The sequence below is a fragment of the Rhinoraja longicauda genome, unplaced genomic scaffold, assembly GCF_053455715.1.
Source record: "Rhinoraja longicauda isolate Sanriku21f unplaced genomic scaffold, sRhiLon1.1 Scf001907, whole genome shotgun sequence".
Classification (NCBI taxonomy): domain Eukaryota; kingdom Metazoa; phylum Chordata; class Chondrichthyes; order Rajiformes; family Arhynchobatidae; genus Rhinoraja; species Rhinoraja longicauda.
The window spans coordinates 1-21,000 of record NW_027603122.1 but is presented as its reverse complement, the minus strand read 5'-3'; the positions used below and the strand labels follow the sequence as shown (position 1 = coordinate 21,000).

General features: G+C 49.4%; 1 protein-coding gene across 1 annotated transcript; it reads right to left on the bottom strand.

The window, feature by feature from the left end:
• Nucleotides 1-32: 32 nt before the first annotated feature.
• LOC144591789 (uncharacterized) lies at nucleotides 33-7,970 on the bottom strand (the record flags this gene model as incomplete). The annotated part of the gene is made up of 9 exons (XM_078395809.1): nucleotides 7,872-7,970; nucleotides 6,888-6,974; nucleotides 5,787-5,846; nucleotides 5,292-5,333; nucleotides 3,255-3,494; nucleotides 2,424-2,573; nucleotides 1,602-1,649; nucleotides 1,233-1,274; nucleotides 33-803 (listed from the first exon to the last, which is right to left on the bottom strand). Coding segments are annotated over exons 1-9 (1,539 nt in total), but the record flags the coding sequence as incomplete, so codon positions are not given.
• Nucleotides 7,971-21,000: the final 13,030 nt, after the last annotated feature.

Sequence of the window (21,000 nt, the reverse complement as noted above, 5' to 3'; positions counted from 1 at the left end):
TTGGTGATCTTGTTGGCTGGTGGGCTGGTCACTGTGATGGACGGGCTGCTTGATGTGCCAGACCCTGGAGTTGACCTGCTGGTCGATGCGTTAGACACTGTGGGTGATGTTCTGGTGGCTGCACTGGATGCAGCAGCCAGCGTAGTGCAGAGTGTGCTGAACGGTGTGGTGGACATGGTGGTTGGCGAGATGGGCTCGGTGTATGGGACGCAGATGAGCACACAGGTCACCGGGCTGGATGAGCTGAGCATTGTGCTGGGCACTGTGGTCACAGTCCTGGTCAGTTCAGGAGGCACTGTGCACAGAGTGCTGTACCCTGATGTGGCTGTGGTGGTCAGTGTGGTGGACTGACCAGGCAATGAGGGGGTGAGTGCAGTAGTCAATGTGCTGGTGTCTATGGTAGTGGGTGTGGTGGACTCTGTTGTGGTCAGTGAACTGGTCACTGTGGTCAATGTGGTGGTCCCTGTGGTGGTAGGTGTGATCTCAGTAGTCAATGTGGTTGGTGTGGTGACCTCTGTGGTCAGTGTGGTGGTGCATGCAGTCTGCGTAGTGATCAGCGTGGATGCCGATGTGGTCAGTGTAGGTGATGTGATTGGTGTTGTGATCTCCGTGGTCGGTGTGGTGTTTGGTATAGTTGATGTACTGGTCGGTGTGGTATTTGGTGTGGTGATGTATGTGTTCGATGTGATTGATGGTGTGGTCATAGGTGTGGTTGTTGGTGTTGTTGTTGATGTGGATGTTGGTGTGGTTGATTGTGTGGTTGTTGGTGTGGTTGTTGGTGTAGTCCGTGTGGTTGTTGGTGTTGATGTTTGTGTGGTTGTTGTTGTGGTTGATTGTGAGGTTGTTGGTGTGGTTGTTGGTGTGGTCGTTGGTGTGGTTGTTGGTGTGATTGTTGGTGTGGTTGTTGTTGTTGTTGTTAGTGTGGTTGTTGGTGTGGTTGTTGGTGTGGTTGTTGTTGTTGTTGTTAGTGTGGTTGTTGGTGTGGTTGTTGGTGTGGTCTGTGTGGTTGTTGGTGTGGTTGTTGGTGTGGTTGTTGGTGTGATTGTTGGTGTGGTTGTTGGTGAGGTTGTTGGTGTAGTTGTTGGTGTGGTTGTCGGTGTGGTTGTTGGTGTGGTTGTTGGTGTGCTTGTTGGTGTGGTCTGTGTAGTTGTTGGTGTGGTTGTTGGTGTGGTTGTTGGTGTGGTTGTTGGTGTGGTTGTCGGTGTGGTTGTTGGTGTGGTTGTTGGTGTGGTTGTTGGTGTGGTTGTTGGTGTGGTTGTTGGTGTGGTTGTTGGTGTGCTTGTTGGTGTGGTCTGTGTAGTTGTTGGTGTGGTTGTTGGTGTGGTTGTTGGTGTGGTTGTTGGTGTGGTTGTCGGTGTGGTTGTTGGTGTGGTCTGAGTGGTTGTTGGTGTGGTCTGTGTGGTTGTTGGTGTGGATGTTTGTGTGGTTGTTGGTGTGGTTGTTGGTGTGGTTGTTGGTGTGGTCTGTGTGGTTGTTGATGTGGTTGATGGTGTGGTTGTTGGTGTGGATGTTGGTGTGGTCTGTGTGGTTGTTGGTATCATTGTTGGTGTCGTCCGTGTGGTCTGTGTGGTTGTTGGTGTGGTCTGTGTGGTTGTTGGTGTGGTTGTTGGTGTGGATGTTGGTGTAGTTGTCTGTGTGGTTGTTGGTGTGGTGTGTGTGGTTGTTGGTGTGGTTGTTGGTTTCATTGTTGGTGTTGTCCGTGTGGTTGTTGGTATGGTTGTTGATGTGGGCTGTGTGGTCTGTGTGGTTGTTGGCGTGGTTGTTGGTGTGGTTGTTGGTGTCGTCCGTGTGGTTTTTGGTATGGTTGTTGGTGTGGTCTGTGTGGTTGTTGGTGTGGTTGTTGGTGTGGTTGTTCGTGTGGTCTGTGTGGTTGTTGGTATCATTGTTGGTGTGGTTGTTGGTATGGTTGTTGGTGTGGTTGTTGGTGTGGTTGTTGGTGTGGTTGTTTGTGTGGTTGTTGGTGTGGTTGTTTGTGTGGTTGTTAGTGTGTTTGTTCGTGTGGTTGTTGGTGTGGTCTGTGTGGTTGTTGGTGTGGTTGTTGGTGTGGTTGTTGGTGTGGTTGTCGGTGTGGTTGTTGGTGTAGTCTGAGTGGTTGTTGGTGTGCTCTGTGTGGTTGTTGGTGTGGTTGTTGGTGTGGTTGTTGGTGTGGTTGTTGATGTTGTTGTTAGTGTGGTTGTTGGTGTGGTTGTTGGTGTGGTTGTTAGTGTGGTTGTTGGTGTGGTTGTTGGTGTGGTCTGTGTGGTTGTTGATGTGGTTGATGGTGTGGTTGTTGGTGTGGATGTTGGTGTGGTCTGTGTGGTTGTTGGTATCATTGTTGGTGTCGTCCGTGTGGTCTGTGTGGTTGTTGGTGTGGTCTGTGTGGTTGTTGGTGTGGTTGTTGGTGTGGTCTGTGTAGTTGTTGGTGTGGTTGTTGGTGTGGTTGTTGGTGTGGTTGTTGGTGTGGTTGTTGGTGTGGTTGTTGGTGTTGTTGTTAGTGTGGTTGTTGGTGTGGTTGTTGGTGTGGTTGTTGGTGTGGTTGTTGGTGTGGTTGTTGGTGTGGTTGTTGGTGTGGTTGTTGGTGTGGTTGTTGGTGTGCTTGTTGGTGTGGTCTGTGTGGTTGTTGGTGTGGTTGTTGGTGTGGTCTGTGTAGTTGTTGGTGTGGTTGTTGGTATGGTTGTTGGTGTGGTTGTTTGTGTGGTTGTTGGTGTGGTTGTTGGTATCATTGTTGGTGTCGTCCGTGTGGTTGTTGGTATGGTTGTTGGTGTGGTCTGTGTGGTTGTTGGTGTGGTCTGTGTGGTTGTTGGTATCATTGTTCGTGTGGTTGTTCGTGTGGTTGTTGGTGTGGTCTGTGTGGTTGTTGGTGTTGTTGTTGGTGTGGTTGTCGGTGTGGTTGTTGGTGTAGTCTGAGTGGTTGGTGTGATCTGTGTGGTTGTTGGTGTGGTTGTTTATGTGGTTGTTGGTGTGGTTGTTGGTGTGGTTGTCGGTGTGGTTGTTGGTGTAGTCTGAGTGGTTGTTGGTGTGGTCTGTGTGGTTGTTGGTGTGGTTGTTGGTGTGATTGTTGGTGTGGTTGTTGGTGTGGTCTGTGTAGTTGTTGGTGTGGTTGTTGGTGTGGTTGTTGGTGTGGTTGTTGGTGTGGTTGTTGGTGTGGTTGTTGGTGTGGTTGTTGGTGTGGTCTGTGTGGTTGTTGGTGTGGTTGTTGGTGTGGTTGTTGGTGTGGTTGTTGGTGTGGTTGTTGGTGTGGTCTGTGTGGTTGTTGGTGTGGTCTGTGTGGTTGTTGGTGTGGTTGTTGGCGTGGTCTGTGTGGTTGTTGGTGTGGTCTGTGTGGTTGTTGGTGTGGTTGTTGGTGTGGTTGTTGGTGTGGTTGTTGCTGTGGTTGTTGCTGTGGTCTGTGTGGTTGTTGGTGTGGTCTGTGTGGTTGTTGGTGTGGTTGTTGGTGTGGTTGTTGGTGTGGTTGTTGGTGTGGTTGTTGGTGTGGTCTGTGTGGTTGTTGGTGTGGTTGATGGTGTGGTTGTTGGTGTGGATGTTGGTGTGGTCTGTGTGGTTGTTGGTATCATTGTTGGTGTCGTCCGTGTGGTCTGTGTGGTTGTTGGTGTGGTTGTTGGTGTGGTTGTTGGTGTGGTCTGTGTAGTTGTTGGTGTGGTTGTTGGTGTGGTTGTTGGTGTGGTTGTTGGTGTGGTCTGTGTGGTTGTTGGTGTGGTTGATGGTGTGGTTGTTGGTGTGGATGTTGGTGTGGTCTGTGTGGTTGTTGGTATCATTGTTGGTGTCGTCCGTGGGGTCTGTGTGGTTGTTGGTGTGGTTGTTGGTGTGGTTGTTGGTGTGGTCTGTGTAGTTGTTGGTGTGGTTGTTGGTGTGGTTGTTGGTGTGGTTGTCGGTGTGGTTGTTGGTGTGGTTGTTGGTGTGGTCTGTGTGGTCTGTGTGGTTGTTGGTGTGGTTGTTGGTGTGGTTGTTGGTGTGGTTGTTGGTGCGGTTGTTGGTGTGGTTGTTGGTGTGGTTGTTGGTGTGGTTGTTGGTGTGTTTGTTGGTGTGGTTGTTGGTGTGGTTGTTGGTGTGGTATGTGTGGTTGTTGGTATCATTGTTCGTGTGGTTGTTGGTATGGTTGTTGGTGTGGTCTGTGTAGCTGTTGGTGTGGTTGTTAGTATGGTTGTTGGTGTGGTTGTTGGTGTGGTTGTTGGTGTGGTTGTTGGTGTGGTTGTTGGTTTGGTTGTTGGTGTGGTTGTTGGTGTGGTCTGTGTGGTTGTTGGTGTGGTTGTTGGTGTGGTCTGTGTGGTTGTTGGTGTGGTGGTTGTTGGTGTGGTTGTTGGTGTGGTTGTTGGTGTGGTCTGTGTGGTTGTTGGTGTGGTTGTTGGTATCATTGTTGGTGTCCGTGTGGTTGTTGGTATGGTTGTTGGTGTGGTCTGTGTGGTTGTTGGTGTGGTTGTTGGTGTGGTTGTTGGTGTGGTCTGTGTGGTTGTTGGTATCATTGTTGGTGTGGTTGTTGGTATGGTTGTTGGTGTGGTTGTTTGTGTGGTTGTTGGTGTGGTTGTTGGTGTGGTTGTTGGTGTGGTTGTTCGTGTGGTTGTTGGTGTGGTCTGTGTGGTTGTTGGTATCATTGTTGGTGTCGTCCGTGTGGTCTGTGTGGTTGTTGGTGTGGTCTGTGTGGTTGTTGGTGTGGTTGTTGATGTGGCTGTTGGTGTGGTCTGTGTAGTTGTTGGTGTGGTTGTTGATGTGGCTGTTGGTGTGGTTGTCAGTGTGGTTGTTGGTGTGGTAGTCGGTGTGGTTGTTCGTGTAGTCTGAGTGGTTGTTGGTGTGGTCTGTGTGGTTGATGGTGTGGTTGTTGGTGTGGTTGTCGGTGTGGTTGTTGGTGTAGTCTGAGTGGTTGTTGGTGTGGTCTGTGTGGTTGTTGGTGTGGTTGTTGGTATCATTGTTGGTGTCGTCCGTGTGGTCTGTGTGGTTGTTGGTATCATTGTTCGTGTGGTTGTTGGTATGGTTGTTGGTGTGGATGTTGGTGTGGTTGTTGGTGTGGTTGTTGCTGTGGTTGTTGGTGTGGTTGTTGGTGTGGTCTGTGTGGTCTGTGTGGTTGTTTGTGTGGTTGTCGGTGTGGTTGTTGGTGTGGTTGTTGATGTGGTTGTTGGTGTGGTTGTTGGTGTGGTTGTTGGTGTGGTTGTTGGTGTGGTTGTTGGTGTGGTCTGTGTGGTTGTTGGTATCATTGTTCGTGTGGTTGTTGGTATGGTTGTTGGTGTGGTCTGTGTAGCTGTTGGTGTGGTTGTTGTTATGGTTGTTGGTGTGGTTGTTAGTGTGGTTGTTGGTGTGGTTGTTGGTGTGATTGTTGGTGTGGTTGTTGGTGTGGTTGTTGGTGTGGTCTGTGTGGTTGTTGGTGTGGTTGTTGGTGTGGTCTGTGTGGTTGTTGGTGTGGTGGTTGTTGGTGTGTTTGTTGGTGTGGTTGTTGGTGTGGTTGTTGGTGTGGTCTGTGTGGTTGTTGGTGTGGTTGTTGGTATCATTGTTGGTGTCCGTGTGGTTGTTGGTATGGTTGTTGGTGTGGTCTGTGTGGTTGTTGGTGTGGTTGTTGGTGTGGTTGTTGGTGTGGTCTGTGTGGTTGTTGGTATCATTGTTGGTGTGGTTGTTGGTATGGTTGTTGGTGTGGTTGTTTGTGTGGTTGTTGGTGTGGTTGTTGGTGTGGTTGTTGGTGTGGTTGTTCGTGTGGTTGTTGGTGTGGTCTGTGTGGTTGTTGGTATCATTGTTGGTGTCGTCCGTGTGGTTGTTTGTATGGTTGTTGGTGTGGTCTGTATGGTTGTTGGTGTGGTTGTTGGTGTGGTTGTTGGTGTGGTTGTCGGTGTGGTTGTTGGTGTAGTCTGAGTGGTTGTTGGTGTGTTCTGTGTGGTTGTTGGTGTGGTTGTTGGTGTGGTTGTTGGTGTGGTTGTTGGTGTGGTTGTTGGTGTGGTCTGTGTGGTTGTTGGTGTGGTTGTTGGTGTGGTCTGTGTGGTTGTTGGTGTGGTTGTTGGTGTGGTCTGTGTGGTCTGTGTGGTTGTTGGTGTGGTTGTTGGTGTGGTTGTTGGTGTGGTTGTTGGTGTGGTTGTTGGTGTGGTCTGTGTGGTCTGTGTGGTTGTTGGTGTGGTTGTTGGTGTGGTCTGTGTGGTCTGTGTGGTTGTTGGTGTGGTTGTTGGTGTGGTTGTTGGTGTGGTTGTTGGTGTGGTTGTTGGTGTGGTTGTTGGTGTGGTTGTTGGTGTGGTTGTTGGTGTGGTCGGTGTGGTTGTTGGTGTGGTTGTTGGTGTGGTTGTTGGTGTGGTTGTTGGTGTGGTTGTTGGTGTGGTTGTTGGTGTGGTTGTTGGTGTTGTTGTTGGTGTGGTTGTTGGTGTGGTTGTTGGTGTGGTTGTAGGTGTGGTCTGTGTAGTTGTTGGTGTGGTTGTTGGTGTGGTTGTTGGTGTGGTTGTTGGTGTGGTTGTTGGTGTGGTCTGTGTGGTTGTTGGTATCATTGTTCGTGTGGTTGTTGGTATGGTTGTTGGTGTGGTTGTTGGTGTGGTTGTTGGTGTGGTTGTTGCTGTGGTTGTTCGTGTGGTTGTTGGTGTGGTCTGTGTGGTTGTTGGTGTGGTCTGTTTAGTTGTTGGTGTGGTTGTTGGTGTGGTTGTCAGTATGGTTGTTGGTGTGGTTGTTGGTGTGGTTGTTGGTGTGGTTGTTGGTGTGGTTGTTGGTGTGGTTGTTCGTGTGGATGTTGGTATGGTTGTTGGTGTGGTCTGTGTAGTTGTTGGTGTGGTTGTTGGTGTGGTTGTTGGTGTGGTTGTTGGTGTGGTCTGTGTGGTTGTTGGTGTGGTTGTTGGTATCATTGTTGTTGTCGTCCGTGTGGTTGTTGGTATGGTTGTTGGTGTGGTCTGTGTGGTTGTTGGTGTGGTCTGTGTGGTTGTTGGTGTGGTCTGTGTGGTTGTTGGTATAATTGTTCGTGTGGTTTTTGGTATGGTTGTTGGTGTGGTTGTTGGTGTGGTTGTTGGTGTGGTTGTTGTTGTGGTCTGTGTGGTTGTTGGTATCATTGTTGGTGTCGTCCGTGTGGTTGTTGGTATGGTTGTTGGTGTGGTCTGTGTGGTTGTTGGTGTGGTTGTTGGTGTGGTTGTTGGTGTGGTTGTCGGTGTAGTTGTTGGTGTAGTCTGAGTGGTTGTTGGTGTGGTCTGTGTGGTTGATGGTGTGGTTGTTGGTGTGGTTGTTGGTGTGGTTGTCGGTGTGGTTGTTGGTGTAGTCTGAGTGGTTGTTGGTGTGGTCTGTGTGGTTGTTGGTGTGGTTGTTTGTGTGGTTGTTGGTGTGGTTGTTGGTGTGGTTGTTGGTGTGGTCTGTGTGGTTGTTGGTATCATTGTTGGTGTCGTCCGTGTGGTCTGTGTGGTTGTTGGTATCATTGTTCGTGTGGTTGTTGGTATGGTTGTTGTTGTGGTTGTTGGTGTGGTTGTTGGTGTGGTTGTTGCTGTGGTTGTTCGTGTGGTTGTTGGTGTGGTCTGTGTGGTTGTTGGTGTGGTCTGTGTAGTTGTTGGTGTGGTTGTTGGTGTGGTTGTTGGTGTGGTTGATGGTGTGGTTGTTGGTGTGGTTGTTGGTGTGGTCTGTGTGGTCTGTGTGGTTGTTGGTGTGGTTGTTGGTGTTGTTGTTGGTGTGGTTGTTGGTGTGGTCTGCGTAGTTGTTGGTGTGGTTGTTGGTGTGGTTGTTGGTGTGGTTGTTGGTGTGGTTGTTGGTGTGGTCTGTGTGGTTGTTGGTGTGGTCTGTGTGGTTGTTGGTGTGGTTGTTGGTGTGGTTGACGGGGTGGTCTGTGTGGTTGTTGGTGTGGTGGTTGTTGGTGTGGTTGTTGGTGTGGTTGTTGGTGTGGTTGTTGGTGTGGTCTGTGTGGTTGTTGGTGTGGTTGTTGGTATCATTGTTGATGTCCGTGTGGTTGTTGGTATGGTTGTTGGTGTGGTCTGTGTGGTTGTTGCTGTGGTTGTTGGTGTGGTTGTTGGTGTGGTTGTTGGTGTGGTTGTTGGTGTGGTCTGTGTGGTTGTTGGTATCATTGTTGGTGTGGTTGTTGGTATGGTTGTTGGTGTGGTTGTTTGTGTGGTTGTTGGTGTGGTTGTTGGTGTGGTTGTTGGTATGGTTGTTGGTGTGGTTGTTGGTGTGGTTGTTGGTGTGGTTGTTGGTGTGGTTGTTGGTGTGGTTGTTGGTGTGGTTGTTGGTGTGGTTGTTGGTGTGGTTGTTCGTGTGGTTGTTCGTGTGGTTGTTGGTGTGGTTGTTGGTGTGGTTGTTGGTGTGGTCTGTGTGGTTGTTGGTATCATTGTTGGTGTCGTCCGTGTGGTTGTTGGTATGGTTGTTGGTGTGGTCTGTGTGGTTGTTGGTGTGGTTGTTGGTGTGGCTGTTGGTGTGGTTGTCAGTGTGGTTGTTGGTGTGGTTGTTGGTGTGGTTGTTGGTGTGGTCTGTATGGTCTGTGTCGTTGTTGGTGTGGTTGTCAGTGTGGTTGTTGGTGTGGTTGTTGGTGTGGTTGTTGGTGTGGTCTGTGTGGTCTGTGTGGTTGTTGGTATGGTTGTTGGTGTGGTTGTTGGTGTGGTTGTTGGTGTGGTTGTTGGTGTGGTTGTTGGTGTGGTTGTTGTTGTCCTGGTCACTGTAGTTCCTGTGGTCGGTGCAGTGGTCTCTCTGGTGGTCTTTGTGCTAAATGATGGGTGTGGTCCACAGACCAGTTGACAGGTTGTTGTGCTTATTATGCCCGTTGGCGTGCTGGTCTCTGTGGTACGTGTACTAATCAATGTGTTGGACTCTCTGGCTGGGGTGGGGGTTTGTGCATTACGTTTTGCGGATGAAATGTCATCAGCATTTTGTATAATGTTGAGGATCATTCTGTTTTTACTCATATGAGTGTCAGACAATCCTCCGAGACCTTGAATAAATCAGATAAAAAGAGCAGTATTTTGTAACTGATTTCATTTTTAACATTTTTTTAGATTTTTTTTAGAGATACAGTGCGGAAACAGGCCCTTCGGCCCACCAAGTCCGCGCCGCCCAGCGATCCCCGCACATTAACACTATCCTACACACACTAGGGACAACTTTTAAATGTACCCAGTCAATTAACCTACATACTTGTACGTCTTTGGACTGTGGGAGGAAACCGAAGATCTCAGAGAAAACCCACGCAGGTCACGGGGAGAACGTATAAACTCCGTACAGACGGCGCCCGTAGTCAGGATTGAACCTGAGTCTCTGGCGCTGCATTGGCTGTAAGGCAGCAACTCTACCACTGCGCCACCGTGCCGCCCAATGTAATTTTAATATGGCACATCACGATGTGTCATGAGACATGACACATTTGGGCGTCACAGTGGCGCAGCGGTGTGGTTGTTGGTATGGTTGTTGGTGTGGTTGGTGTGGTTGTTGGTGCGGTTGTTGGTGTGGTTGTTGGTGTGGTTGTCGGTGTGGTTGTTGGTGTAGTCTGAGTGGTTGTTGGTGTGGTCTGTGTGGTTGTTGGTGTGGTTGTTGGTGTGGTTGTTGGTGTGGTTGTTGGTGTGGTTGTTGGTGTGGTCTGTGTGGTTGTTGGTGTGGTTGTTGGTGTGGTTGTTGGTGTGGTTGTTGGTGTGGTCTGTGTGGTTGTTGGTGTGGTTGTTGGTGTGGTTGTCAGTGTGGTTGTTGGTGTGGTTGTTGGTGTGGTTGTTGGTGTGGTCTGTGTGGTCTGTGTGGTTGTTGGTGTGGTTGTTGGTGTGGTTGTTGCTGTGGTTGTTCGTGTGGTTGTTGGTGTGGTCTGTGTAGTTGTTGGTGTGGTTGTTGGTGTGGTTGTCAGTGTGGTTGTTGGTGTGGTTGTTGGTATCATTGTTGGTGTCGTCCGTGTGGTTGTTGGTATGGTTGTTGGTGTGGTCTGTGTGGTTGTTGGTGTGGTCTGTGTGGTTGTTGGTGTGGTCTGTGTGGTTGTTGGTATCATTGTTCGTGTGGTTGTTGGTATGGTTGTTGGTGTGGTTGTTGGTGTGGTTGTTGGTGTGGTCTGTGTGGTTGTTGGTATCATTGTTGGTGTCGTCCGTGTGGTTGTTGGTATGGTTGTTGGTGTGGTCTGTGTGGTTGTTGGTGTGGTTGTTGGTGTGGTTGTCGGTGTGGTTGTTGGTGTAGTCTGAGTGGTTGTTGGTGTGGTCTGTGTGGTTGGTGGTGTGGTTGTTGGTGTGGTTGTTAGTGTGGTTGTCGGTGTGGTTGTTGGTGTAGTCTGAGTGGTTGTTGGTGTGGTCTGTGTGGTTGTTGGTGTGGTTGTTGGTGTGGTTGTTGGTGTGGTCTGTGTGGTTGTTGATGTGGTTGATGGTGTTGTTGTTGGTGTGGATGTTGGTGTGGTCTGTGTGGTTGTTGGTATCATTGTTGGTGTCCGTGTGGTCTGTGTGTTTGTTGGTGTGGTTGTTGGTGTGGTTGTTGGTGTGGTCTGTGTAGTTGTTGGTGTGGTTGTTGGTGTGGATGTTGGTGTGGTTGTCAGTGTGGTTGTTGGTGTGGTCTGTGTGGTCTGTGTGGTTGTTGGTGTGGTTGTCAGTGTGGTTGTTGGTGTGGCTGTTGGTGTGGTTGTTGGTGTGGTCTGTGTGGTCTGTGTGGTTGTTGGTGTGGTTGTTGGTGTGGCTGTTGGTGTGGTTGTTGGTGTGGCTGTTGGTGTGGTTGTTGGTGTGGTTGTTGTTGTGGTTGTTGGTGTGGTTGTTGGTGTGGTTGTTGGTGTGGTTGTTGGTGTGGTCTGTGTGGTTGTTGGTGTGGTTGTTGGTGTGGTCTGTGTGGTTGTTGGTGTGGTGGTTGTTGGTGTGGTTGTTGGTGTGGTTGTTGGTGTGGTCTGTGTGGTTGTTGGTGTGGTTGTTGGTATCATTGGTGGTGTCCGTGTGGTTGTTGGTATGGTTGTTGGTGTGGTCTGTGTGGTTGTTGGTTTGGGTGTTGGTATCATTGTTGGTGTCGTCCGTGTGGTTGTTGGTATGGTTGTTGGTGTGGTCTGTGTGGTTGTTGGTGTGGTCTGTGTGGTTGTTGGTGTGGTTGTTGGTGTGGTTGACGGGGTGGTCTGTGTGGTTGTTGGTGTGGTGGTTGTTGGTGTGGTTGTTGGTGTGGTTGTTGGTGTGGTTGTTGGTGTGGTTGTTGGTGTGGTTGTTGGTGTGGTCTGTGTGGTTGTTGGTATCATTGTTGATGTCCGTGTGGTTGTTGGTATGGTTGTTGGTGTGGTCTGTGTGGTTGTTGCTGTGGTTGTTGGTGTGGTTGTTGGTGTGGTTGTTGGTGTGGTCTGTGTGGTTGTTGGTATCATTGTTGGTGTGGTTGTTGGTATGGTTGTTGGTGTGGTTGTTGGTGTGGTTGTTGGTGTGGTTGTTGGTATGGTTGTTGGTGTGGTTGTTCGTGTGGTTGTTGGTGTGGTCTGTGTGGTTGTTGGTTTCATTGTTGGTGTCGTCCGTGTGGTTGTTGGTATGGTTGTTGGTGTGGTCTGTGTGGTTGTTGGTGTGGTTGTTGGTGTGGTTGTTGGTGTGGTTGTTGGTGTGGTTGTTGGTGTGGTTGTTGGTTTCATTGTTGGTGTCGTCCGTGTGGTTGTTGGTGTGGTTGTTGGTGTGGTTGTTGGTGTGGTCTGTGTAGTTGTTGGTGTGGTTGTTGGTGTGGTTGTTGGTGTGGTTGTTGGTGTGGTTGTTGGTGTGGTTGTTGTTGTCCTGGTCACTGTAGTTCCTGTGGTCGGTGCAGTGGTCTCTCTGGTGGTCTTTGTGCTAAATGATGGGTGTGGTCCGCAGACCAGTTGACAGGTTGTTGTGCTTATTATGCCCGTTGGCGTGCTGGTCTCTGTGGTACGTGTACTAATCAATGTGTTGGACTCTCTGGCTGGGGTGGGGGTTTGTGCATTACGTTTTGCGGATAAAATGTCATCAGCATTTTGTATAATGTTGAGGATCATTCTGTTTTTACTCATATGAGTGTCAGACAATCCTCCGAGACCTTGAATAAATCAGATAAAAAGAGCAGTATTTTGTAACTGATTTCATTTTTAACATTTTTTTAGATTTTTTTTAGAGATACAATAGACAATAGACAATAGACAATAGGTGCAGGAGTAGGCCATTCAGCCCTTCGAGCCAGCACCGCCATTCAATGCGATCATGGCTGATCACTATCAATCAGTACCCCGTTCCTGCCTTCTCCCCATAACCCCTCACTCCGCTATCCTTAAGAGCTCTATCCAGCTCTCTCTTGAAAGCATCCAACGAACTGGCCTCCACTGCCTTCTGAGGCAGAGAATTCCACACCTTCACCACCCTCTGACTGAAAAAGTTCTTCCTCATCTCCGTTCTAAATGGCCTACAGTGCGGAAACAGGCCCTTCGGCCCACCAAGTCCGCGCCGCCCAGCGATCCCCGCACATTAACACTATCCTACACACACTAGGGACAACTTTTAAATGTACCCAGTCAATTAACCTACATACTTGTACGTCTTTGGACTGTGGGAGGAAACCGAAGATCTCAGAGAAAACCCACGCAGGTCACGGGGAGAACGTATAAACTCCGTACAGACGGCGCCCGTAGTCAGGATTGAACCTGAGTCTCTGGCGCTGCATTGGCTGTAAGGCAGCAACTCTACCACTGCGCCACCGTGCCGCCCAATGTAATTTTAATATGGCACATCACGATGTGTCATGAGACATGACACATTTGGGCGTCACAGTGGCGCAGCGGTGTGGTTGTTGGTATGGTTGTTGGTGTGGTTGGTGTGGTTGTTGGTGTGGTTGTTGGTGTGGTTGTCGGTGTGGTTGTTGGTGTAGTCTGAGTGGTTGTTGGTGTGGTCTGTGTGGTTGTTGGTGTGGTTGTTGGTGTGGTTGTTGGTGTGGTTGTTGGTGTGGTTGTTGGTGTGGTCTGTGTGGTTGTTGGTGTGGTTGTTGGTGTGGTCTGTGTGGTTGTTGGTGTGGTTGTTGGTGTGGTCTGTGTGGTCTGTGTGGTTGTTGGTGTGGTTGTTGGTGTGGTTGTTGCTGTGGTTGTTCGTGTGGTTGTTGGTGTGGTCTGTGTAGTTGTTGGTGTGGTTGTTGGTGTGGTTGTCAGTGTGGTTGTTGGTGTGGTTGTTGGTGTGGTTGTTGGTGTTGTCTGTGTGGTCTGTGTGGTTGTTGGTGTGGTTGTTGGTGTGGTTGTTGGTGTGGTTGTTGGTGTGGTTGTTGGTGTTGTTGTTGGTGTGGTTGTTGGTGTGGTTGTTGGTGTGGTCTGTGTAGTTGTTGGTGTGGTTGTTGGTGTGGTTGTTGGTGTGGTTGTTGGTGTGGTCTGTGTGGTTGTTGGTGTGGTTGTTGATATCATTGTTGGTGTCGTCCGTGTGGTTGTTGGTATGGTTGTTGGTGTGGTCTGTGTGGTTGTTGGTGTGGTCTGTGTGGTTGTTGGTGTGGTCTGTGTGGTTGTTGGTATCATTGTTCGTGTGGTTGTTGGTATGGTTGTTGGTGTGGTTGTTGGTGTGGTTGTTGGTGTGGTTGTTGGTGTGGTCTGTGTGGTTGTTGGTATCATTGTTGGTGTCGTCCATGTGGTTGTTGGTATGGTTGTTGGTGTGGTCTGTGTGGTTGTTGGTGTGGTTGTTGGTGTGGTTGTCGGTGTGGTTGTTGGTGTAGTCTGAGTGGTTGTTGGTGTGGTCTGTGTGGTTGGTGGTGTGGTTGTTGGTGTGGTTGTTAGTGTGGTTGTCGGTGTGGTTGTTGGTGTAGTCTGAGTGGTTGTTGGTGTGGTCTGTGTGGTTGTTGGTGTGGTTGTTGGTGTGGTTGTTGGTGTGGTCTGTGTGGTTGTTGATGTGGTTGATGGTGTTGTTGTTGGTGTGGATGTTGGTGTGGTCTGTATGGTTGTTGGTATCATTGTTGGTGTCGTCCGTGTGGTCTGTGTGGTTGTTGGTGTGGTCTGTGTGTTTGTTGGTGTGGTTGTTGGTGTGGTTGTTGGTGTGGTCTGTGTAGTTGTTGGTGTGGTTGTTGGTGTGGTTGTTGGTGTGGTTGTCAGTGTGGTTGTCAGTGTGGTTGTTGGTGTGGTTGTTGGTGTGGTCTGTGTGGTTGTTGGTATCATTGTTGGTGTGGTTGTTGGTGTGGTCTGTGTGGTTGTTGGTGTGGTCTGTGTGGTCTGTGTGGTTGTTGGTGTGGTTGTTGGTGTGGTTGTTGGTATGGTTGTTGGTGTGGTTGTTGGTATCATTGTTGGTGTGGTTGTTGGTATGGTTGTTGGTGTGGTTGTTGGTGTGGTTGTTGGTATCATTGTTGGTGTGGTTGTTGGTATGGTTGTTGGTGTGGTTGTTGGTGTGGTTGTTGGTATCATTGTTGGTGTGGTTGTTGGTGTGGTTGTTGGTGTGGTTGTTGGTGTGGTTGTTGGTGTGGCTGTTGGTGTGGTCTGTGTGGTCTGTGTGGTTGTTGGTGTGGTTGTTGGTGTGGTTGTTGGTGTGGTCTGTGTGGTTGTTGGTGTGGTTGTTGGTGTGGTTGTTGGTGTGGTTGTTGGTATGGTCTGTGTGGTTGTTGGTATCATTGTTGGTGTGGTTGTTGGTATGGTTGTTGGTGTGGTTGTTTGTGTGGTTGTTGGTGTGGTTGTTGGTATCATTGTTGGTGTCGTCCGTGTGGTTGTTGGTATGGTTGTTGGTGTGGTCTGTGTGGTTGTTGGTGTGGTCTGTGTGGTTGTTGGTATCATTGTTCGTGTGGTTGTTCGTGTGGTTGTTGGTGTGGTCTGTGTGGTTGTTGGTGTTGTTGTTGGTGTGGTTGTCGGTGTGGTTGTTGGTGTAGTCTGAGTGGTTGGTGTGATCTGTGTGGTTGTTGGTGTGGTTGTTTGTGTGGTTGTTGGTGTGGTTGTTGGTGTGGTTGTCGGTGTGGTTGTTGGTGTAGTCTGAGTGGTTGTTGGTGTGGTCTGTGTGGTTGTTGGTGTGGTTGTTGGTGTGATTGTTGGTGTGGTTGTTGGTGTGGTCTGTGTAGTTGTTGGTGTGGTTGTTGGTGTGGTTGTTGGTGTGGTTGTTGGTGTGGTTGTTGGTGTGGTTGTTGGTGTGGTCTGTGTGGTTGTTGGTGTGGTTGTTGGTGTGGTTGTTGGTGTGGTTGTTGGTGTGGTTGTTGGTGTGGTCTGTGTGGTTGTTGGTGTGGTCTGTGTGGTTGTTGGTGTGGTTGTTGGCGTGGTCTGTGTGGTTGTTGGTGTGGTCTGTGTGGTTGTTGGTGTGGTTGTTGGTGTGGTTGTTGCTGTGGTTGTTGCTGTGGTTGTTGCTGTGGTCTGTGTGGTTGTTGGTGTGGTCTGTGTGGTTGTTGGTGTGGTTGTTGGTGTGGTTGTTGGTGTGGTTGTTGGTGTGGTTGTTGGTGTGGTTGTTGGTGTGGTTGATGGTGTGGTTGTTGGTGTGGATGTTGGTGTGGTCTGTGTGGTTGTTGGTATCATTGTTGGTGTCGTCCGTGTGGTCTGTGTGGTTGTTGGTGTGGTTGTTGGTGTGGTTGTTGGTGTGGTCTGTGTAGTTGTTGGTGTGGTTGTTGGTGTGGTTGTTGGTGTGGTTGTTGGTGTGGTCTGTGTGGTTGTTGGTGTGGTTGATGGTGTGGTTGTTGGTGTGGATGTTGGTGTGGTCTGTGTGGTTGTTGGTATCATTGTTGGTGTCGTCCGTGGGGTCTGTGTGGTTGTTGGTGTGGTTGTTGGTGTGGTTGTTGGTGTGGTCTGTGTAGTTGTTGGTGTGGTTGTTGGTGTGGTTGTTGGTGTGGTTGTCGGTGTGGTTGTTGGTGTGGTTGTTGGTGTGGTCTGTGTGGTCTGTGTGGTTGTTGGTGTGGTTGTTGGTGTGGTTGTTGGTGTGGTTGTTGGTGCGGTTGTTGGTGTGGTTGTTGGTGTGGTTGTTGGTGTGGTTGTTGGTGTGTTTGTTGGTGTGGTTGTTGGTGTGGTTGTTGGTGTGGTATGTGTGGTTGTTGGTATCATTGTTCGTGTGGTTGTTGGTATGGTTGTTGGTGTGGTCTGTGTAGCTGTTGGTGTGGTTGTTAGTATGGTTGTTGGTGTGGTTGTTGGTGTGGTTGTTGGTGTGGTTGTTGGTGTGGTTGTTGGTGTGGTTGTTGGTGTGGTTGTTGGTGTGGTCTGTGTGGTTGTTGGTGTGGTTGTTGGTGTGGTCTGTGTGGTTGTTGGTGTGGTGGTTGTTGGTGTGGTTGTTGGTGTGGTTGTTGGTGTGGTCTGTGTGGTTGTTGGTGTGGTTGTTGGTATCATTGTTGGTGTCCGTGTGGTTGTTGGTATGGTTGTTGGTGTGGTCTGTGTGGTTGTTGGTGTGGTTGTTGGTGTGGTTGTTGGTGTGGTCTGTGTGGTTGTTGGTATCATTGTTGGTGTGGTTGTTGGTATGGTTGTTGGTGTGGTTGTTTGTGTGGTTGTTGGTGTGGTTGTTGGTGTGGTTGTTGGTGTGGTTGTTCGTGTGGTTGTTGGTGTGGTCTGTGTGGTTGTTGGTATCATTGTTGGTGTCGTCCGTGTGGTCTGTGTGGTTGTTGGTGTGGTCTGTGTGGTTGTTGGTGTGGTTGTTGGTGTGGTTGTTGGTGTGGTCTGTGTAGTTGTTGGTGTGGTTGTTGATGTGGCTGTTGGTGTGGTTGTCAGTGTGGTTGTTGGTGTGGTAGTCGGTGTGGTTGTTCGTGTAGTCTGAGTGGTTGTTGGTGTGGTCTGTGTGGTTGATGGTGTGGTTGTTGGTGTGGTTGTTGGTGTGGTTGTCGGTGTGGTTGTTGGTGTAGTCTGAGTGGTTGTTGGTGTGGTCTGTGTGGTTGTTGGTGTGGTTGTTGGTATCATTGTTGGTGTCGTCCGTGTGGTCTGTGTGGTTGTTGGTATCATTGTTCGTGTGGTTGTTGGTATGGTTGTTGGTGTGGATGTTGGTGTGGTTGTTGGTGTGGTTGTTGCTGTGGTTGTTGGTGTGGTTGTTGGTGTGGTCTGTGTGGTCTGTGTGGTTGTTTGTGTGGTTGTCGGTGTGGTTGTTGGTGTGGTTGTTGATGTGGTTGTTGGTGTGGTTGTTGGTGTGGTTGTTGGTGTGGTTGTTGGTGTGGTTGTTGGTGTGGTCTGTGTGGTTGTTGGTATCATTGTTCGTGTGGTTGTTGGTATGGTTGTTGGTGTGGTCTGTGTAGCTGTTGGTGTGGTTGTTGTTATGGTTGTTGGTGTGGTTGTTAGTGTGGTTGTTGGTGTGGTTGTTGGTGTGATTGTTGGTGTGGTTGTTGGTGTGGTTGTTGGTGTGGTCTGTGTGGTTGTTGGTGTGGTTGTTGGTGTGGTCTGTGTGGTTGTTGGTGTGGTGGTTGTTGGTGTGTTTGTTGGTGTGGTTGTTGGTGTGGTTGTTGGTGTGGTCTGTGTGGTTGTTGGTGTGGTTGTTGGTATCATTGTTGGTGTCCGTGTGGTTGTTGGTATGGTTGTTGGTGTGGTCTGTGTGGTTGTTGGTGTGGTTGTTGGTGTGGTTGTTGGTGTGGTCTGTGTGGTTGTTGGTATGGTTGTTGGTGTGGTCTGTGCGGTTGTTGGTGTGGTTGTTGGTGTGGTTGTTGGTGTGGTCTGTGTGGTTGTTGGTATCATTGTTGGTGTGGTTGTTGGTATGGTTGTTGGTGTGGTTGTTTGTGTGGTTGTTGGTGTGGTTGTTGGTGTGGTTGTTGGTGTGGTTGTTCGTGTGGTTGTTGGTGTGGTCTGTGTGGTTGTTGGTATCATTGTTGGTGTCGTCCGTGTGGTTGTTTGTATGGTTGTTGGTGTGGTCTGTATGGTTGTTGGTGTGGTTGTTGGTGTGGTTGTTGGTGTGGTTGTCGGTGTGGTTGTTGGTGTAGTCTGAGTGGTTGTTGGTGTGTTCTGTGTGGTTGTTGGTGTGGTTGTTGGTGTGGTTGTTGGTGTGGTTGTTGGTGTGGTTGTTGGTGTGGTCTGTGTGGTTGTTGGTGTGGTTGTTGGTGTGGTCTGTGTGGTTGTTGGTGTGGTTGTTGGTGTGGTCTGTGTGGTCTGTGTGGTTGTTGGTGTGGTTGTTGGTGTGGTTGTTGGTGTGGTTGTTGGTGTGGTTGTTGGTGTGGTTGTTGGTGTGGTTGTTGGTGTGGTTGTTGGTGTGGTTGTTGGTGTGGTCGGTGTGGTTGTTGGTGTGGTTGTTGGTGTGGTTGTTGGTGTGGTTGTTGGTGTGGTTGTTGGTGTGGTTGTTGGTGTGGTTGTTGGTGTTGTTGTTGGTGTGGTTGTTGGTGTGGTTGTTGGTGTGGTTGTAGGTGTGGTCTGTGTAGTTGTTGGTGTGGTTGTTGGTGTGGTTGTTGGTGTGGTTGTTGGTGTGGTTGTTGGTGTGGTCTGTGTGGTTGTTGGTATCATTGTTCGTGTGGTTGTTGGTATGGTTGTTGGTGTGGTTGTTGGTGTGGTTGTTGGTGTGGTTGTTGCTGTGGTTGTTCGTGTGGTTGTTGGTGTGGTCTGTGTGGTTGTTGGTGTGGTCTGTTTAGTTGTTGGTGTGGTTGTTGGTGTGGTTGTCAGTATGGTTGTTGGTGTGGTTGTTGGTGTGGTTGTTGGTGTGGTTGTTGGTGTGGTTGTTGGTGTGGTTGTTCGTGTGGATGTTGGTATGGTTGTTGGTGTGGTCTGTGTAGTTGTTGGTGTGGTTGTTGGTGTGGTTGTTGGTGTGGTTGTTGGTGTGGTCTGTGTGGTTGTTGGTGTGGTTGTTGGTATCATTGTTGTTGTCGTCCGTGTGGTTGTTGGTATGGTTGTTGGTGTGGTCTGTGTGGTTGTTGGTGTGGTCTGTGTGGTTGTTGGTGTGGTCTGTGTGGTTGTTGGTATAATTGTTCGTGTGGTTTTTGGTATGGTTGTTGGTGTGGTTGTTGGTGTGGTTGTTGGTGTGGTTGTTGTTGTGGTCTGTGTGGTTCTTGGTATCATTGTTGGTGTCGTCCGTGTGGTTGTTGGTATGGTTGTTGGTGTGGTCTGTGTGGTTGTTGGTGTGGTTGTTGGTGTGGTTGTTGGTGTGGTTGTCGGTGTAGTTGTTGGTGTAGTCTGAGTGGTTGTTGGTGTGGTCTGTGTGGTTGATGGTGTGGTTGTTGGTGTGGTTGTTGGTGTGGTTGTCGGTGTGGTTGTTGGTGTAGTCTGAGTGGTTGTTGGTGTGGTCTGTGTGGTTGTTGGTGTGGTTGTTTGTGTGGTTGTTGGTGTGGTTGTTGGTGTGGTTGTTGGTGTGGTCTGTGTGGTTGTTGGTATCATTGTTGGTGTCGTCCGTGTGGTCTGTGTGGTTGTTGGTATCATTGTTCGTGTGGTTGTTGGTATGGTTGTTGTTGTGGTTGTTGGTGTGGTTGTTGGTGTGGTTGTTGCTGTGGTTGTTCGTGTGGTTGTTGGTGTGGTCTGTGTGGTTGTTGGTGTGGTCTGTGTAGTTGTTGGTGTGGTTGTTGGTGTGGTTGTTGGTGTGGTTGATGGTGTGGTTGTTGGTGTGGTTGTTGGTGTGGTCTGTGTGGTCTGTGTGGTTGTTGGTGTGGTTGTTGGTGTTGTTGTTGGTGTGGTTGTTGGTGTGGTCTGCGTAGTTGTTGGTGTGGTTGTTGGTGTGGTTGTTGGTGTGGTTGTTGGTATGGTTGTTGGTGTGGTCTGTGTGGTTGTTGGTTTGGGTGTTGGTGTGGTCTGTGTGGTTGTTGGTGTGGTTGTTGGTATCATTGTTGGTGTCGTCCGTGTGGTTGTTGGTATGGTTGTTGGTGTGGTCTGTGTGGTTGTTGGTGTGGTCTGTGTGGTTGTTGGTGTGGTTGTTGGTGTGGTTGACGGGGTGGTCTGTGTGGTTGTTGGTGTGGTGGTTGTTGGTGTGGTTGTTGGTGTGGTTGTTGGTGTGGTTGTTGGTGTGGTCTGTGTGGTTGTTGGTGTGGTTGTTGGTATCATTGTTGATGTCCGTGTGGTTGTTGGTATGGTTGTTGGTGTGGTCTGTGTGGTTGTTGCTGTGGTTGTTGGTGTGGTTGTTGGTGTGGTTGTTGGTGTGGTTGTTGGTGTGGTCTGTGTGGTTGTTGGTATCATTGTTGGTGTGGTTGTTGGTATGGTTGTTGGTGTGGTTGTTTGTGTGGTTGTTGGTGTGGTTGTTGGTGTGGTTGTTGGTATGGTTGTTGGTGTGGTTGTTCGTGTGGTTGTTGGTGTGGTCTGTGTGGTTGTTGGTATCATTGTTGGTGTCGTCCGTGTGGTTGTTGGTATGGTTGTTGGTGTGGTCTGTGTGGTTGTTGGTGTGGTTGTTGGTGTGGCTGTTGGTGTGGTTGTCAGTGTGGTTGTTGGTGTGGTTGTTGGTGTGGTTGTTGGTGTGGTCTGTATGGTCTGTGTCGTTGTTGGTGTGGTTGTCAGTGTGGTTGTTGGTGTGGTTGTTGGTGTGGTTGTTGTTGTCCTGGTCACTGTAGTTCCTGTGGTCGGTGCAGTGGTCTCTCTGGTGGTCTTTGTGCTAAATGATGGGTGTGGTCCACAGACCAGTTGACAGGTTGTTGTGCTTATTATGCCCGTTGGCGTGCTGGTCTCTGTGGTACGTGTACTAATCAATGTGTTGGACTCTCTGGCTGGGGTGGGGGTTTGTGCATTACGTTTTGCGGATGAAATGTCATCAGCATTTTGTATAATGTTGAGGATCATTCTGTTTTTACTCATATGAGTGTCAGACAATCCTCCGAGACCTTGAATAAATCAGATAAAAAGAGCAGTATTTTGTAACTGATTTCATTTTTAACATTTTTTTAGATTTTTTTTAGAGATACAGTGCGGAAACAGGCCCTTCGGCCCACCAAGTCCGCGCCGCCCAGCGATCCCCGCACATTAACACTATCCTACACACACTAGGGACAACTTTTAAATGTACCCAGTCAATTAACCTACATACTTGTACGTCTTTGGACTGTGGGAGGAAACCGAAGATCTCAGAGAAAACCCACGCAGGTCACGGGGAGAACGTATAAACTCCGTACAGACGGCGCCCGTAGTCAGGATTGAACCTGAGTCTCTGGCGCTGCATTGGCTGTAAGGCAGCAACTCTACCACTGCGCCACCGTGCCGCCCAATGTAATTTTAATATGGCACATCACGATGTGTCATGAGACATGACACATTTGGGCGTCACAGTGGCGCAGCGGTGTGGTTGTTGGTATGGTTGTTGGTGTGGTTGGTGTGGTTGTTGGTGTGGTTGTTGGTGTGGTTGTCGGTGTGGTTGTTGGTGTAGTCTGAGTGGTTGTTGGTGTGGTCTGTGT